Here is a 17,310-nt window from a genome sequence, read left to right as displayed (position 1 = left end):
TCAGTCTCTATATTTTGGGGTCAGTTTTACGAACAAACTACGACGCCTCGCGCTCAAATCCCGCACGAGGACGGGCGCTCTCACACTTACATCCGCGCCTGAGACACGCATGCGCACACTGACTGCCTCCCCCTGGGCCCGGGCAGACGGAGATGAACACGCACTTCCGCCCCAAGGTGAGCGCACCGATGCGCATGTGCATGCGCGGCCTGGCTGGTCCCACCCCGAAAGGGAGCCGGACGGAAGGGTACGCGCAGGCGCGGCCTGCGCTCCACCTGCCCCCCCCCCCCCACTCCTAGTGGCCGTCGACGGATGTGAGGGATGCAAGATGTATAGTAGGCGAGGGCCGGCGGCGAGACATGGCGGAAGAAGATAAAGCGGTTCGCATCTTACAGAGCCTGAGGGGCAAAATCTGTGAGTGCTGTTTGATTGCTCTCTCTCTCTCTCTTTTACCACTCCCTTTCGGCCTGATGCGTCTCCTCCTACCCGGGCTGTTGTCCTCGGCCCGGCCTGTGGGGAGGCCGGGGCGCCGGCCGGGCCAGGGGAGAACCTCTCGGCTCAGGGTGGGCCGTCTCCTGATCTCCCTCCCTCAGTCTCACCGAGTATCCCGTGTGTTTGTGAGGTGGCCGAGCCTCTGCCCCCACTCCTGATCTCCTTTTTGTCGTGGTTGAAGTTTAAAGAGTGCGTGTTGATCCCGGGGCTTTCGGAGTTCTGATCTTGAACCACATTGTAACCCTCTCAGAGTATCTGCATCCTCACTTTCTCCTAAGAATAGGAGACACCGGGCATCTCGAGGATTACCAGAGAAAACCTGATGATCTGAAATTCCGTTATAACTCAGTTTGAATGTCTTGAATTAAATCGGTTTGACACCCGAGTGTCAGTATCGTTTTGTAAATAATACAACTGAGACCTGAGCTGACCCATGTCCTTTTCAGTGTTCTTTCTGTGGGGCAATAGTAGTAGAATAAACTACCTTCGGTGTTTTATGTCCTCGTAAAATTAAAGTTGAGGTATAGTTGCAGTCAGTAATGGGTTTTTTTAATGTTTTGACATCGTATGCATAAAAAGCCGAACACTAAATTAGCACACAAAAAAAGACCATGTAATATCGAAAGTATAGATTTTTGGGATATTTAACATTTTAAAAAGCAATTTTTATTTGTCCAGCGTAGTATATTTATTTTTCATGCTCGCAATTAGTATTGATCCTAACATTATTGTGTAGTGTATATTGCAGCAATCTGGTTATTATACTCCTTGATAGTAATTTTTTGTAATTTATCAGTGCAGATTAAAGCGCTTTTCTGTGTGCGATTGGTATAACTGTTTCCTCCTATTGTTGTCAATACACTTTTTTAATGGTCTATTTTACTTTTGATTTATGTAAGTGTCCATTCCTTACTCATGACCATTCTTTTTCTCATCCAGCTAGTCACAACGTAAAGTTTCACTGGTTCTGATGGTAGTCACAAGTTAAAATGTGTTTGTGAAGTTAACTTTTTTTGCTGTGCAACTGTAGTGCTATTTTAAGCCAGTCTATTGCTGTGAGCAAAGATTTGTGAATATGCTAATGCTTTTGGCATGCTTGAATTTGTTGTCATAGAGTCTTAGCGATGTACAGTACAAAAACAGACTCTTTGGTCCAACTCGTCCACGCTGACCAAATATTCAAACCTAATTTTGTCTCATTTTGCAGCAATTAGCCTTATCCCTCTAAACCCTTCCTATTCATACAACCATTCAGATGCTTTTAAATGCTGTAATTGGATCAGCCTCCACCACTTCCTCTGGCAGCTCATTCCATACATGCTCCACCCTCAGGTTGGTGTTCCCCAAAAGGAAACCCTGGATGAATCATGACATCTAGAACCTGCTAAAAACCAGGCGTGAGGCCTTCAGATCAGGAGACCCACTCAAATAGAAGGAATGTTGTGGTTCTGTTCGCCGAGCTGGGAATTTGTGTTGTAGACGTTTCGTCCCCTGTCTAGGTGACTTCCTCAGTGCTTGGGAGCCTCCTGTGAAGCGCTTCTGTGATCTTTCCTCTGGCGTTTGTAGTGGTTTGAATCTGCTGCTTCTGGATGTCAGTTCCAGCTGTCTGCTGCAGTGGTCGGTATTCAATCAATAAGCACATTGACCTGGACCTGGACCTGGACCTGGACCTGGACCCAATATATCGACCACTGCAGCGGACAGCTGGAACTGACAATCGGAAGCAGCAGATTCAAACCACTACAAATGCCGGAGGAAAGATCACAGAAGCACTTCACAGGAGGCTCCCAAGCACTGAGGATGTCACCTAGACAGGGGACGAAACGTCTGCAACACAAATTCCCAGCTCGGCGAACAGAACCACAACAATGAGCACCCGAGCTACAAATCTTCTCCCAAACTTTGAAATAGAAGGAATTAATGGCTATACCTTCACATAGCCATTAAGACAGCCAAGGACCAATACTGATCCAAACAGACACCTGGCGACTATGGACTGAATGACATCACAGGTCCTAAAAAGAGTGCAAGATAGCAGATGTTGACACGTCCCTCCCAGACTGTCTGAACACCTTCTATGCTCGCTTTGAGCAGAATTTCAGCGGAGAGGTAACACCTATTCCGACGAGGTCCTGACAAACCTATCCCAATAGTCACTGCATCAGAGGTCAGATCAGCTTTCCTTCATATGAATCCAAGGAAAGTGATGGGGCCAGAGGGAGTACCAGGCGTAGATCAACTGGCAGAGATCTTCTCGGACATCTTCAACCTCTCCCTGCAGCAGGCCACTGTTCCTGCCTGTTTCAAGAGGGCCAACATCGTCCCTGTGGCTAAGAAGGCTCATGCAGCATGTCTCAATGACTACCGCCCAGTGGCCCTAACTTCGGTGGTCATGAAGTGTTTTGAAAAGCTGGTCATGGCATGACCGAATTGACACGGACATTTACAATAAACTGACCGACTCCCACAGCTATCTAGACTACACCTCCTCCCACCCTGCCCCCTGTAAAAACGCCGTCCCATATTCCCAATTCCTTCGTCTCCACGCATCTGCTCCCAGGAGGACCAGTTCCAAAACCGTACCACCCAGATGGCCTCCTTCTTCAAGGACCGCAATTTCCCCCCAGACGTGGTCGATGATGCCCTCCACCGCATCTCTTCCACTTCCTGCTCCTCTGCCCTTGAGCCCCGCCCCTCCAACCGCTACCAGGACAGAACCCCACTGGTCCTCACCTACCACCCCACCAACCTCCATGTCCAGCATATCATCTGCCGTCATTTCCGCCACCTCCAAATGGATCCCACGACCAGGGACATATTTCCCTCCCCTCCCCTATCAGCCTTCCGAAAAGACCACTCCCTCCGTGACTCCCTCGTCAGGTCCACACCCCCCACCAACCCAACCTCCACTCTCAGCACCTTCCCCTGCAACCACAAGAAATGCAAAACTTGCGCCCACACCTCCCCCCTTACTTCCCTCCAAGGCCCCAAGGGACACTTCCATATCCGCCACAAATTCACCTGCACCTCCACATACATCATCTATTGCATCCGCTGCACCCAATGTGGCCTCCTCTATATTGGGGAGACAGGCCGCCTACTTGCGGAACGTTTCAGAGAACACCTCTGGGACACCCGGACCAACCATCCCATGGCTCAACACTTCAACTCCCCCTCCCACTCCACCAAGGACATGCAGGTCCTTGGACTCCTCCATCACCAGACCATGGCAACATGACGGTTGGAGGAAGAGCGCCTCATCTTCCGCCTGGGAACCCTCCAACCACAAGGGATGAACTCAGATTTCTCCAGTTTCCTCATTTCCCCTCCCCCACCTTGTCTCAGTCAAATCCCTCGAACTCAGCACCGCCTTCCTAACCTGCAATCTTCTTCCTGACCTCTCCGCCCCCACCCCACTCCGGCCTATTACCCTCACCTTGACCTCCTTCCACCTATTGCATTCCCAACACCCCTCCCCCAAGTCGCTCCTCCCTACCTTTTATCTTAGCCTGTTGGACACATTTTCCTCATTCCTGAAGAAGGGCTCATGCCCGAAACGTCGATTCTCCTGTTCCTTGGATGCTGCCTGACCTGCGCTTTTCCAGCAACACATTTTCAGCTCTTCTCATGGCATTAATCAACTCTAGCCTCCCCACTACTCTTGACCTACTCCAATTTGCCTATCGGACAAGAGATCCACCTCAGATCCATATTACCTGCCCTTCACTCATCCCTAGAACATGTTGACACCAAGAACAGCTACATAAGAGTCCTTTTCATTGATTACAGTTCAGCCTTCAGCACAATTATCCTCTCGAGACATGATTGATTAATTACTAAACTTAGTGATCTCGGACTAAGCCCCCACTCTCTGCAACTGGATCCTCCGTTTCCTGACCCACAGGCCACAATCAGTGAAGATTGGGGGCAATATTTCATCGTGACTAACGCTCAATGCTGGAACCCCCCAGGGGTGTGTACTCAGCCCCCTACTGTACTCACTGTATACCTATGACTGCGTCGCCAATTTCAGACTAATGCCATTTACAAGTTTGCTGATGACACCACCGTAGTCGGTCGAATCTCAGATGGCAACGAAACAGACTACAGACGGGAGGTAAGACCTAGAAGAACAACCTAGCTCTGAATTCCGGCAAAACCAAGGAACTAATTGACTTTGCGCGGGATGTTGCTTGTGCCCCTCTACACATTAACAGCACAAAGGTGGAACGAGTAGAGATTGTCAAACTCCTGTGAATGGTCATCCACAACAAGCTTTCTTGGACTCTTCATGTGGATGCAGTGGTTACAAAGGCCCAACGAAGTCTCCTCTTCCTCAGGCAGCTGAGGAAATTTGGCATGACGGTGAATACCCTTGCCAACTTTTATAGGTGTGCCATTGAGAGCATTCTGTCTGGATGTATCACTATCTGGTTTGGCAACTGTACCATTCAAGATCGGAGATGGTTACAGAGAGTGGTGAACTCGGCCCGGACAATCACAAAGGCTGGCGTATGGAAAATTAGTTAGCCAATCTGTGCAAAGCAAGATCTCTCGCTTGAGAGAATTGGTTGATTTATTATGAAGTTAGTTGAGTGATGAATATTGACCAGAACCTTAGGGAAACTCCTCTTCATGTCATGATCCAGAAATCAGGATTAGTTTTCTCTTGTTTGCTGATGGCACTGAACGTTACTTCACCACCCACCTCGACCTCTCAGTTCCAAGTTATTGGATTTGTTATTTGACTTAATTAGGGATGACTGAGTACAGTGGTAAAACAGTGAGGCTAGTCATCCAGAAATCCAGCCTAATGTCCTGGGCTAACAGTTAACAGCCCACCATAACAACTCAAGTCAAAATCTGGAATAAAAGCTGATTTCACTAATGACAGTTCCTTGCAAGTTGCTTTATAGGTAGACAGGGTGGTAAAGAAGACTTTTGGCATGCTTGTTTGGAGATGCTGGTGTTGTAAACCCCAGTCCCAAGTTAAAAATCTCACGACACCAGGTTATAGTCCAACAGGTTTAATTGGAAGCACTAGCTTTCAGAGCACTGCTCCTTCATCAGGTGGTGCTTCCAATTAAACCTATTGGATTTTTAAAATTTTGTCATGCTTGCTTTATTGCTCAGACCTTTTGAGTAAAGGAGTTGGGATGTCATGTTGCTGTTGGACAGGATGTTGGTAAGGCCACTCTTGGAGTACTGTGTACAGTTCTTGTCACCCTGCTAAAGGAAGGATATTATTAAATTGGAGAGGATGTAGAAAAGATGTACAAGATTGTTACCGGGACTAGAGAGTTTGCGTTATAAGGGGTGGGCTGGAAATCTGCAGCTTTTCTGCATTGGAGTGTAGTAGATTAAGGGGTGACCTTATAGAGATTTATAAAATCATGAGGTGCAGAGATAAGGTGAACAGGAAGGGTCTTTGCCCAATGGTGGGGCTAGTTCAAAACTAGAGGGCATATTTTTACAGTGAGAGGAGTGAGTTTTTCAGTGTGGTCCATATGTGAAATGAACTGCCAGAGGAAGTGGTAGATGCAGGTACAGTTACAACAATTAGACCATAAGACTTGGGAGTAGAAATTAGGCCATTCAGTCCATCGAGTCTGCTCTGCCATTCAATCATAGCTGATAAATTTCTCAACCCCAATTCACATGCTTTTTCCCCTTAACTTTTGATCCCCTGGCCTTACTTCCACTCCTATGTCTTATGGTCTTATACTCAAAAATCAATCTATCTATCTCTGTCTTAAACCTACTCAAATACCTGGCCTCTGCAGCCTTTTATGGCAATGAATTCCATAGATTCACCACTCACTGGCTGAAGAAGTCTCTCCTGATCTACGTTCTAAAGATCTTCCCCTTTACTCCAAGGCTATTCCCTCTGCTCCTAGTCTCCTACCAATGGAAACATCTTCCCAACATCCACTTTGACCCGGCCATGCAGTATTCTGTATGTTTCAATTAGACACAACCTCCTCCTTCTAAAAGCACTTACCTCCTCCTTCTAAACTCCATCGAGTATAGACAGAGTCCTCGAATATTCTTCTTCATAAGCTTTTCATTCCTGGGACCATTTTTGTGAGCCTCCTCTGAACATGCTCCAGGACTAGTACATCCTTCAAGATATGGGGCCCAAAACTGTGCACAATACTTGAATTGTGGTCTGACTAGGGCCTTCTATAGCCTCAGAAGTACATCCCTGCTTTCATATTTAAATCCTCTCAAGATAAATATCATCACTGCATTTGCCTTCCTAACTGCTGACTCAACCTGCAAGTTTACTTTGAGAGAATCTTGGACGTGAACTCCCAAGTCTCTTTGCACTTTAGACATTTAATTTTTTTTCCTCCCCATTTACAAAATAGTCTATTCTTCCTACCAAAGTGCATGACCTCTCAATTTCCCATGTTGTACTTCATCTGCCACTTCTCTGCACACACTCCCACCCTGGCTAAATCTTTCTGCAGCCTCCCTCCCTCCTCAATGCTACCTGTCGCTCCACCTATCTTTGTATCATCTGCAAACATAGCCAAAGTGCCCTCACTTCCTTCATCTAGATTTTTAATGTATGAAATGAAAAGTTGTGGCACCAACACTGAGCCTTGTGGAACACTTCTTGTTCCAGCTGCCGTGCTGTGAAGGGCCCTTTTATCCCCACTCTGCGTTCTGCCAGAGAGCCAAGCTTCTGTCCATGCTTGCACCTTGCCTCTGAAACCATGGGCCTTTACCTTAAGCAGCCTCCTGTGTGGCACCTTGTTAAATGCCTTCTTGAAGTTCAGGTAGAAAACATGCATTGGCTCTCCTTGGTCTAACCTGCTCATTACTTCCTCAAAAAATTCCAGCAGATTTGTTAGGCAGGACCTCCCCTTAACTAAACCATGTTGAGTTTGCCCTATTTTACTATATACTTCCAAGTATTCCAAAATCTCATGCTTCATAATGAATTCTAGGATCTTACCCACAACCGAGGTTAGGTTAATCAGTCTGTAATTTTCTGTCTTTTGCCTTACTCCCTTTTTAAACAGGCATGTCATGTAAACGACTTTCCAGTCCTCTGGAACCCTCCCTGGTTCTAGTGATTCCTGAAAGATTGACACTGATGCTTCTGCTGTCTCTCTTAGAACTCTGGGGTGTAGTCCATCTGGTCCAGGTGATTTATCCACCTTCAGGCCATTGAGTTTTTCTAGCACCTTCTCCTTGGTGATGGCTAGCATACTTAGCTCCGACCCCTCCCTCACGTGAAGTTTTGGCATATTACTAGTGGTTTCTGCTGTGAAGACTGACACGAAATAATTACTCAATTCCTCAGCCATTTCCTTGTTTCCCACACCTATCTCTCTGTTGGGCTGCTGGAAAATGACAATGTTCTATTTTGCCTTGTTTTGCCATTTACACATCTAAAGAAACTCTTAGTTGTTCTTTGTATTACTGGCTAGCTTACCCTCATTCAGCCATTCGAGCCTGCTCTGCCATTCAGTGTGCTCATGGCTAATCGTCCAAATCAACACTTTGTTCCTGTTTCTCCCCCATACCATTTGATCCATTTGGCCTTAAGAATGATATGTAATTCCTTGAAAAATATTTGGTGTTTTGCCTCAATTGCTTTCAGTGGCACAGAATTCCACAGGCTCACCGCTCTCTCGATAAACAAATTTCTTCTCACCTAGGTCCTCAATGGCTGACCTCAAATCCTTAAACTGTGACTCCTGGTTCTGGACTTCAAGATCATCAGGAATATTCTTCCTGCATTTATACTGTCCAGTCCTCCTTCATTCTTTTCAATTCTAGTCAATATTGTCCTAATTGATCTAGTCTTTCCTCGTATGCCAGTGCTACCATCTCCAGAAATCAGTCCGGTATACATTTATTGCACTCCCTCCATAGCCAGAGCACCCCTCTTAAGGTAAAGAGCCTGAACTTCATATGTTGCTTCAGATGTGGTCTCACTGAGGCCATGTACCAATGCAGCGAAATGTTTGCTTCTGTGCTCAAATCCCCTTACAATGAGGGCCAACATACAACTTCCTGTCTTCACCACTAACTGCACCTGCATACTTACTTTCAGGGATCGGAGTACAAGGCCACCCAAATCTCATTGCATCTCCCACTTTCTCAGTCTGTTGCCATTTGGATAATTGTCTGCTGCCTGTTTTTACTACCCAAATGGGTAACCTCATTTATCCACTTTTTACTTCACCTTCCACATCTTTTGCCAATCACTCAACTTGTCCAATCATACCGAAGCACCTATGTATCCTCGTCACAGCTCACCCTTCCATCCAGATTTGTGTTGGCTGCAAACCTATAGATAATACATTTAGTTCCCTCCTCTATGTTATTAGGTAAAGTCACCATGTTCAATAGGACCAAGTGCTGCTCTTCCATCCAAATGAACATAGCCAACCAACTGGATCCTAGTACTGATCCCGTAATTGTTGTCTGCCATTCAGAAAAAGACCTTTTTACTCCTTTTTTTTTCCTAGCTGCCAATCAACATTCTCTTCATGTCAGTATACTAACCCCAATCCTATGCACTTCAGTTTTACATTTAATTTCTTTTGTGGGACCTTATCCAAAGCTATTTGAAAGACCAGACAAACCAGATTCACTTGATTTCCCCCTACTAATGAAGAAGGAAGTTTATCATGGTCACCGTCACAGGACATATCTTATGACTCAGATGAGAGCCATTATCATACCATGATTGCATGGATTCAAATGTGGAATTGTGTGAAAAATAGGAAGAGATTTTTGCGTTGATATTTTCAAGACTTTGGAGATGAAAGAGAGAGAAGAATTGATTTTTTTTTGAGAAAAGGGTTAATGATGGCAAAATGAAGGAGATGCGCAGATATCTCAAGGAACATGGAACATAAGTTAGGTGATCAAACAATCAGCAGTTTGGTGAATCTGACAGACACACAAACTCAGACCAACCACAACTCAAATGGCAGGAGAGCATAGGGGAAGGAAATCTACCATCCTTACCTGGTCTGGCCTACATGTGACTCCAGACCCACAGCAATGTGGTTGACTCTTAACTGTCACCTGGGCAATGGGAGATGGACAGTAAATGTTGGCCTAGCCAATGACATCCTGTGAATGTCAGTCAGTCACACTCTTGCCTCTGAGGCCATTGTGATGCCCTATTTCAGGGCTTGAGCATGAAAATTAAGGTTGATGCATGAATGCAGTATTGAGAGAACTCTGCACTATTGATGTGCTCCTTCCCTAACAGTACTGTGTGTATACCTCACCAAGAGTTGAGAGTGTGGTGCTGGAAAAACACAGCAGGTCAGGCAGCATCTGAGGAACTCTGATGCTGCCTGACCTGCTGTGCTTTTCCAGAACCACACTTGATTCTGGTCTCCAGCATCTGCAGTCCTCACTTCCTCTTAGTACACATAACCAATCCATGACTGGGCAGTTCAAGAAGGCAGCTCACCACCATCATCTTGGAGCTGGCCATTAATATGTTGCCTTTTTACTAATGCTCATTCCTGTGGATGGATGAAAAAAAATAATTTGGGATATCATCTTCCCCCTCATCTGGGATGTTAAAAGTCCCACAACCCTATTCGAAGGAGGCCAAAGAAGCTATCTCAGTGGTGTGGCCAATATTTACCCTTCAATCAATATCACAGCAGATTTGTGTTTGAAGTTTCCTGTGTGCAAATTGGCTGCCACATTTCCTGTGTTAAAACAGCTGACTACACTTCAAAAGTATTAAATTGGCTGTTCAGTGCTTTGGAATGTCTGGTTATAGTCCAGCAGGTTTATTTGGAAGCACTGGCTTTCTGAGTGCTGCTCCTTCATCTGGTGGTTGTGGAGTGTAAGATTGTAGGAACCTTGTAGCAAAAGTTTAGTGTGATGGAACTGAAATTATATATTGAAAAAGACCTGGATTGTTTAAGTATCTCATCTTTTAGAATGGGCATGTTGGTTTCAGTTCTTATGTAAATCCCAGAACTTAAAGTTACATTCTCAAGTGAACTTTAACAATAGGTGCCATGTTGGCCCAGATAATGCATTGAAGGAGTGAGGTTACCCTGTGTGAGGCTGTCTGTGCCCTAGTGTTCAGACTGTTCTAATCTAAAAACAATTTACAGAATCTTACATGGATTCATGCAGTTCTTGAGCAAAGTAAAATGTAATTCTGCAAATCCACATTCATCCCACAAATTTGTATGCGTGTGTGTCCAGCGGGAGCGTATGAGTGTCTGTGAGAGAGAGTGTGTGTGAGACCTGTGGTGTGACATGAACCCAAGGTCCCAGTTGAGGCCATCCCCATGGGTACCGAACTTAGATGTCAGCGTCTGCTTGGCCACTTTGCGTTATTGCTGTCCCGAAGTCCGCCTTGGAGGATGGACACCCGAAGGTCCGAGGTCGAATGTCCCGGACCGCTGAAGTGCTCTCTGACTGGAGGGGAACACTCCTGTTTGTTGATTGTTGTGTGGTGTCCATTCATCCATTGCCGTAGCCTCTATTTACCATGCCTTAGGGCATCCTTGCCTGCAGCGTATGAGAGAGACAACGTTGTCTGAGTCTCATGAGTACCTACAGTGTACATGGTGGGAGATGTCCCCATGTGTAATGGGGGTATTCATGTCGACACTCTGACATGTGTTGCAGCATCTACCGTAACAAGATTGTATGGTGTTGTCCTGAAAGCCAGGCCGTTTGCTGTGAACAATGATCTGTTTAAGGTTTGCTTGTTTAAAGGCAAGCAGTGGAGGTGTGGGGAAAGTCTTAGTGAGCTACTCATCCTCATTGATAATGTGAAGAACATGGCCTAGTTTTTCTGCTTCTCGGAAGTTCTGGACAACTAAGGGTACCCTGTCAGTTGCAGCTCGTGTCTGCCTCGTGAGGAGGTCATTACAGTTTCTCACTGTGGCCCATTGGGACTGGCGGTCAATGAGTTGAGCATCATACCCCTTTCTTATGAGGGTATCCTTGAGTACTTCCAAGTGCCCGTCACGTTCCTCCTCATCTGAACAGTTCCTGTGTACGTGTAGGGCTTGTCCATAGGGGATGGCTGTTTTAATATGTTTTGGGTGGAAGCTGGAGAAGTGTAGCATTGTGAGGTTATCCGTGGGTTTGCAGTAGAATGAGGTGCCTAATCTTGATGGAGGGACATGAGTCCAAGAATGAGACAGTTACTAGAGGGTGGTCGATGGTGAGTCTGGTGGGATGAAACTTGTTGATGTCACTGTGTAATTGTTTCAGTGACTCTTTTCCATGGGCTCAGAGGAAGAAAATGTCGTCAATATACCTGTTGTTTAGTATTGGTTGGAAGTCCTGCGTAGAGAAGAAATCTTGTTCAAACCTGTGCATGGAAATGTTGGCATATTGGGATGCAAAGTTGGTCCCCATGGCTGTTCTGTGTATCTGGATGAAGAACTGGTTGTCAAAGGTGAAAATGTTGTGGTCGAAGATAAAGCAGATCAGTTGTAGGACGGTGTTCAGAGATTGGCAGTTGTTGGTGTTGAGTACTGAGGCTGTTGCTGCGCTGCTGTTATTGTGGGGATGCTGGTATAGAGTGCTGAAACATCCATTGTGGTGAGGAATGTTCCTGGTTCAACTGGTCCATGGGTGCTGAGCTTCTGGGACCTCAACCGGGACCTTGGACTCATGTTACACTACAGGTGATCCTACTGCACTATGCGTGCGCGTGCACCCTCTCACAAACCTATGCCACTTTACATTCAGACTGACACCTACAGATACACACACTCTCTCAGACACGCAGATCACCCACCCTGTGCGCGCACATGCATAAGTTTGTGGGGTGAATTTGTATTTGCAGAATTACATTTTATTTTTCTCAAAAAACTATATGAATCCATGTAAGATTCTGTAAATCTTTTTTAGATTAGAATCAGTCTGAACATTGTGGCACAGGGCACTCCCCTTCAATGCATTATCTGGGCCAACATGGCACCCATTGTCACTTGAGAGTATAACTTTAAAAAAGTTCTGTGATTTACATATAAAAGAACTGAAACCAACATGTCCATTCTAAAAGATGAGAGACTTTACAAACATTCCAAGTCATAGAGGTGTACAGCATGGAAACAGACCCTTCGGCCCAACCCGTCCATGCCGACCAGATATCCCCAATCTAGACCTCCCTGCAGCACCTGCCACATATCCTTCCAAACCTTTCCTATTCATATACCCATCCAAATGCCTCTTAAATTTTGCAATTGTACCAGCCTTGTAGGTCTCTCTTTTATATCTTTCCCCTCTCACCCTAAATCTATGGCCTCTAGTTCTGGACTCCCTGACCCCAGGAAAAGACTTTGCCTATTTACCCTATCCATGCCCCTCATAATTTTGTAAACCTCTATAAGGTCACCAGGGAAAACAGCCCCAGCCTGTTCAACCTCTCCCTATACCTCAAATCCTCCAACCCTGGCAACATCTTTGTAAATCTTTTCTGAACCTTTTCAAGTTTCACAACATCTTTCTGATAGGAAGGAGACCAGAACTGCATGCAATATTCCAACAGTGGCCTAACCAATGTCCTGTACAGGTGCAACATGACCTCCCAACTCTTGTACTCAATACTCTGACCAATAAAGGAAAGCATACCTTCACTATCCTATCTACCTGTGACTCCACTTTCAAGGAGCAATGAACCTGCACTCCAAGGTCTCTTTGTTCAGCAACACTCCCTAGGACTTTACCATTAAGTGTAGAAGTCCTGCTAAGATTTGCTTTTCCAAACTGCAGCACTTCGCGTTTACGCATTTATCTGAATTAAACTCCATCTGCTACTTCTCAGCCCATTGGCCCATCTGGTCAAGAACTTGTTGTAATCTGAGGTAACCCTCTTTGCTGTCCACTACACCTCCAATTTTGGTGTCATCTGCAAACTTACTAGCTGTACCTGTTATGCTTGCATCCAAAACGTTTATGTAAATGACAAAAAGTAGAGGACCCAGCACCAATCCTTGTGGCACTCCACTGGTCACAGGCCTCCAGTCTGAAAACAACCCTTCACCACCACCCTCTGACTTTTACCTTTGAGCCAGTTCTGTATATCTTCTTCAATATATAATTTCAGTTACATGAAAGCTAGTGCTTCCAAATAAACCTGTTGGACTATAACCTGATGTTGCATGATATTTAACTTTGTATCTCGGAAGAGGTGGATTAGAAAAAGACTATAAATGCACACTTCTTTTTTTGCAGAAATCTTGTGCATCTTGTGTTCAATTGCTTCACCACTAAAATGATTTGGACGTTGGTGTGCAGAGCACAATTTCAAAATATGCAGCTGATACAAAACCTGGCAACATTGTAAGCCATAAGGAGGATAGTTGTTTATTCTAAAGAGCATTGAAATGTTGGAGTGAATGGAGAGGTGGCAGATGAGGTTCAATGCAGAGAAGTGTGCAATGTTATATTTTGGCAGAAAGAACATAATGAGACAATACAAAATAAAGATTACCACTCTAAATAGGTGCAGAAGCAGAGGGTCCTGGGTGTATTAGTCTGGACAGCATGAATAGGGCAATAAATATTCCCACGCGTGAAAGGATCAAGAATATGAGGGCCAAAGTTTAAATTATTTAATTAAAAAAGCAAAAGGGACCTTTAGAAAAATAAAATCACAACAGATGTTTGGAGTCTGGAATAGATGGCCTGAATGTATGATGGAAGCAGGTTCAATGAAGGCTTTCAGCAGGGGAATTAGATGATTATTTGAAAAGATACAAAGTGCAGGCAAATGGGGAGAAGGCAGAACATTGGCGCAAGGTGCAATATTCATTTGGAAAGCTGGTACAGATGTAGTGGGTGGAATGACCACTGTCTGTGCTGTAACAACTCGATTGATAGCTGTCTTTTTATCTATTTGGACATTAAAGTTTAGAATTCTCTTCCTGTCTCCCATTTGCTCCTTTAAAATCCACTTGACCAAGCTGTGGTCATGTCTCCTTATATTTTTGTCTCAGTGTAATATTCTGTTTTTAGACTAGATTAGATTACTTAGTGTGGAAACAGGCCCTTCAGCCCAATCAGCCCACACCAACCCTCCGAAGAGCAACCCACCCAGACCCATCCCCCGATATTTACCCCTTCAGCTAACACTACGGGCAATTTAGCATGGCCAATTCATCTAACCTGCACATTTTTGGACAGTGGGAGGAAACCTGGAGGAAACCTACACAGACATTGGGAGAATGTGCAAACTCCACACAGACAGTTGCCTGAGGCAGGAATTGAACCAGGTCTCTGTTGCTGTGAGGCAGCAGTGCTAACCACTGTGCCACCGAGCCGCCCATTTTTCTATCTCTCCTGAGAAGTTCTGGGATGTTTAATCACATTGAAAGTGCCATATAATTCCAAATTTTGTGTGTGTGTGTGAGATGTATAAGACAGGGTAGTAGTAGCTAGAAAGAATTCAGCCTGGAGCTCGGTGACCAGTGGTGTTCCACAGGGATCTGTTCTGGAGTCTCTGCTCTATGACTTCTTTTTAATATATAAAGGACCTAGATGAGGAAGAGAAGGGTGGGTTAGTAAGTTTGCCAATGACACAAAGATTACTGGAGTGGTGGATAATGTGGAGGGCTGTTTTTGGTTGCTCCGAGACATTGACAGGATGCAGAACTGGGCTGCTAAGTGGCAAATGGAGTTCAACCTGGAAAAGTATGACATGGTTCATTTTGGAATGTCAAATTTGAATGCAGAATACAGGGTGAAAAGATTCTTGGCAGTGTGGGCGAACAGAGGGATCTTGTGGTCCACGTCCATAGATCCCTCTCACTTACCAACCAGGTTGATAGGGTATTTAAGAAGGTGTATGGGGTGTTGGCTTTCATTAGCAGGGGAATCTGGTTGAAGAGCTGTAAGGTTATGCTGCAGCTCTATAAGAGATCTGGTTAGACCACACATGGAATATTGTGTTAATTTCTGGGCACCTCATTATAGAAGGATATGGAAGCTTTAGAGAGAGTGCAGAGGAGATTTACCAGGATGCTGCCTGGACTGGAGGGCACATCTTATGAAGAAAGGTTGAGGCAGCTAGGGCTTTTCTCATTGGAGTGAAGAAAGGTAATAGGTGACGTGATAGAGGTGTACAAGATGATGAAAGGCATAGATAGAGTGGATAGCCAGATTTTTCCCTAGGGTGTAAATTGCTATCATGAGGGGGCATAATTTTAAGGTGATTGGAAGAAGGTTCAGGGGAGATGTCAGAGGTAGGCTCTTTACACAGAGAGTGGTGGATGCGCAGAGTGCATTGCCAGCAATGGTGGTAGACTCTGATACATTAGAGACATTTAAGCAACTCTTGGATAGGCACATGAATGATAGTAAAATGAAGGGTATATAGGTTTGTTTGATCTTGGAGTTGGAGGAAAGGTTAGCACAACATCAAGGGCTGAAGGGCCTGTACTGTTCTATGTTCTTTGTTTAGCATATAGTTGATGCACAACTTTTCAAATGACAAATGGGCTGAGACACTTTTCAAGAAAGATCGCATGCCTTTCAAAGTTTCAACGGCAAACTGTGTCATAAATTATTTTCCAATTGTGCAAAGTGATAATAACAAACAAATAGTTTAATCAGAAGATGAGAGCATGTGAGGCCTTCATTGAGATTGGCAGGTAGTCTAGGTTTAGCAGAAATGAGATTAGATGAAAGTAGCCAATAGTTGGAATGCTAGTTTGTGCTTGAGCCAATATAGCAATAGCAGCAGAAATTGGGAGTGCAACCTGACAGCAACAAATGTTATGCATGAAATCATCTTTTAACGTTCGCAAACCAAGAGGAGCAACAGTTACAATCTCCTGTGGAATGAATTAACAGCACTGATAGAGGTTAATGGATATGTTATGGTCATTAAGGTATCCAAACAGATCAAAGTTGGGTACTATATTTTCAGGGGTGAGAGACTTTTTCAAAGATCAGGAAGGAAAGGAAGGATGATGGGATGAAATAGGTACAGTAGCACAAAGCAGTCTTGGATTGGAAGATGTGGTTTCCATATGGATTGAAGTAAGAAGTGATGAGGAAGTCGACACTGGTAAGAATGGCCTTGGCCCCATAATAGTAGGATATGTAGTAGGATAGAATAAATCAAGAGATAATGAAGGCATATAAACAAGGCAGGACATTAATAATGGATGACTTTAATTGGTCAGATTGACAAGAAGAGTTTTTAGGGTGTATTTAGGTCACCCCAGGAAAAAATATGTTTGGGATCTAACCAGGGAGCAGGCTTTTTGGATTTGGTTGTATTTAATGAGGCAGGTTTAACAAATGGTCTCGCAGTAAAGAGATTCCTGGAAAAAAACATTGCCTTTAACAAGATAGAATTTATTATTCAGTTTGAGAGGGAGAAACTTAGGTTGGAAGCAACTGTGCTAAAATTAAATCAGGGTAATTACATAGCAATGAGGACACAGCTAGCTGGAGTGGACTGAGAAAAGAGTTTATCGGCAAAGATGGTTAAGGAACAATGGCAGGTATTTACGAAAATTGTTCATGGCTCACAACAAAGCTATATCATCCTAGGAAAGGGAGAAGCCAACTTTGATTAGCCAGGGAAGTTAGGGAAAGCATTAGATTGCAAGGATAGCATACAATGTAGCAAAAATTGACAGCTAGCCAGAGGATTGGGAAAAAACCCAAGAAAAGTTTGCTAAAAAAAGAAAATAAAACTTGTATATAAATTTGTAATTAATATCAAGTCGGGCAGCAAGAGTTTCTTTACATGTAAGGAAAAGATAGCTCAAGGCCCCTTGGAGAATGAGGCTGGGGAAATACTGTAATTGGGAACCACAAAATGGCAGAGGAGTTGAA

At 44.6% G+C, this 17,310-nt stretch overlaps 1 protein-coding gene across 1 annotated transcript in view; it reads left to right on the top strand.

Moving 5' to 3' along the window:
* Positions 1 to 242: 242 nt before the first annotated feature.
* The window catches only part of rasa2 (RAS p21 protein activator 2), a 198,319-nt gene continuing 181,251 nt past the window's right edge, over positions 243 to 17,310 (top strand). The window contains exon 1 of the mRNA XM_072571933.1: positions 243 to 414. Within this exon, the coding sequence (XP_072428034.1) occupies positions 360 to 414 (55 nt within the window). The 5' untranslated portion in view covers positions 243 to 359. The remainder of the gene's footprint in view (positions 415 to 17,310) is intronic.

This window comes from Chiloscyllium punctatum, chromosome 6 (assembly GCF_047496795.1).
Source record: "Chiloscyllium punctatum isolate Juve2018m chromosome 6, sChiPun1.3, whole genome shotgun sequence".
In the NCBI taxonomy this organism is placed as follows: domain Eukaryota; kingdom Metazoa; phylum Chordata; class Chondrichthyes; order Orectolobiformes; family Hemiscylliidae; genus Chiloscyllium; species Chiloscyllium punctatum.
The sequence above is the reverse complement of the archived record's forward strand: the minus strand, read 5'-3'. Positions and strand labels throughout refer to the sequence as shown.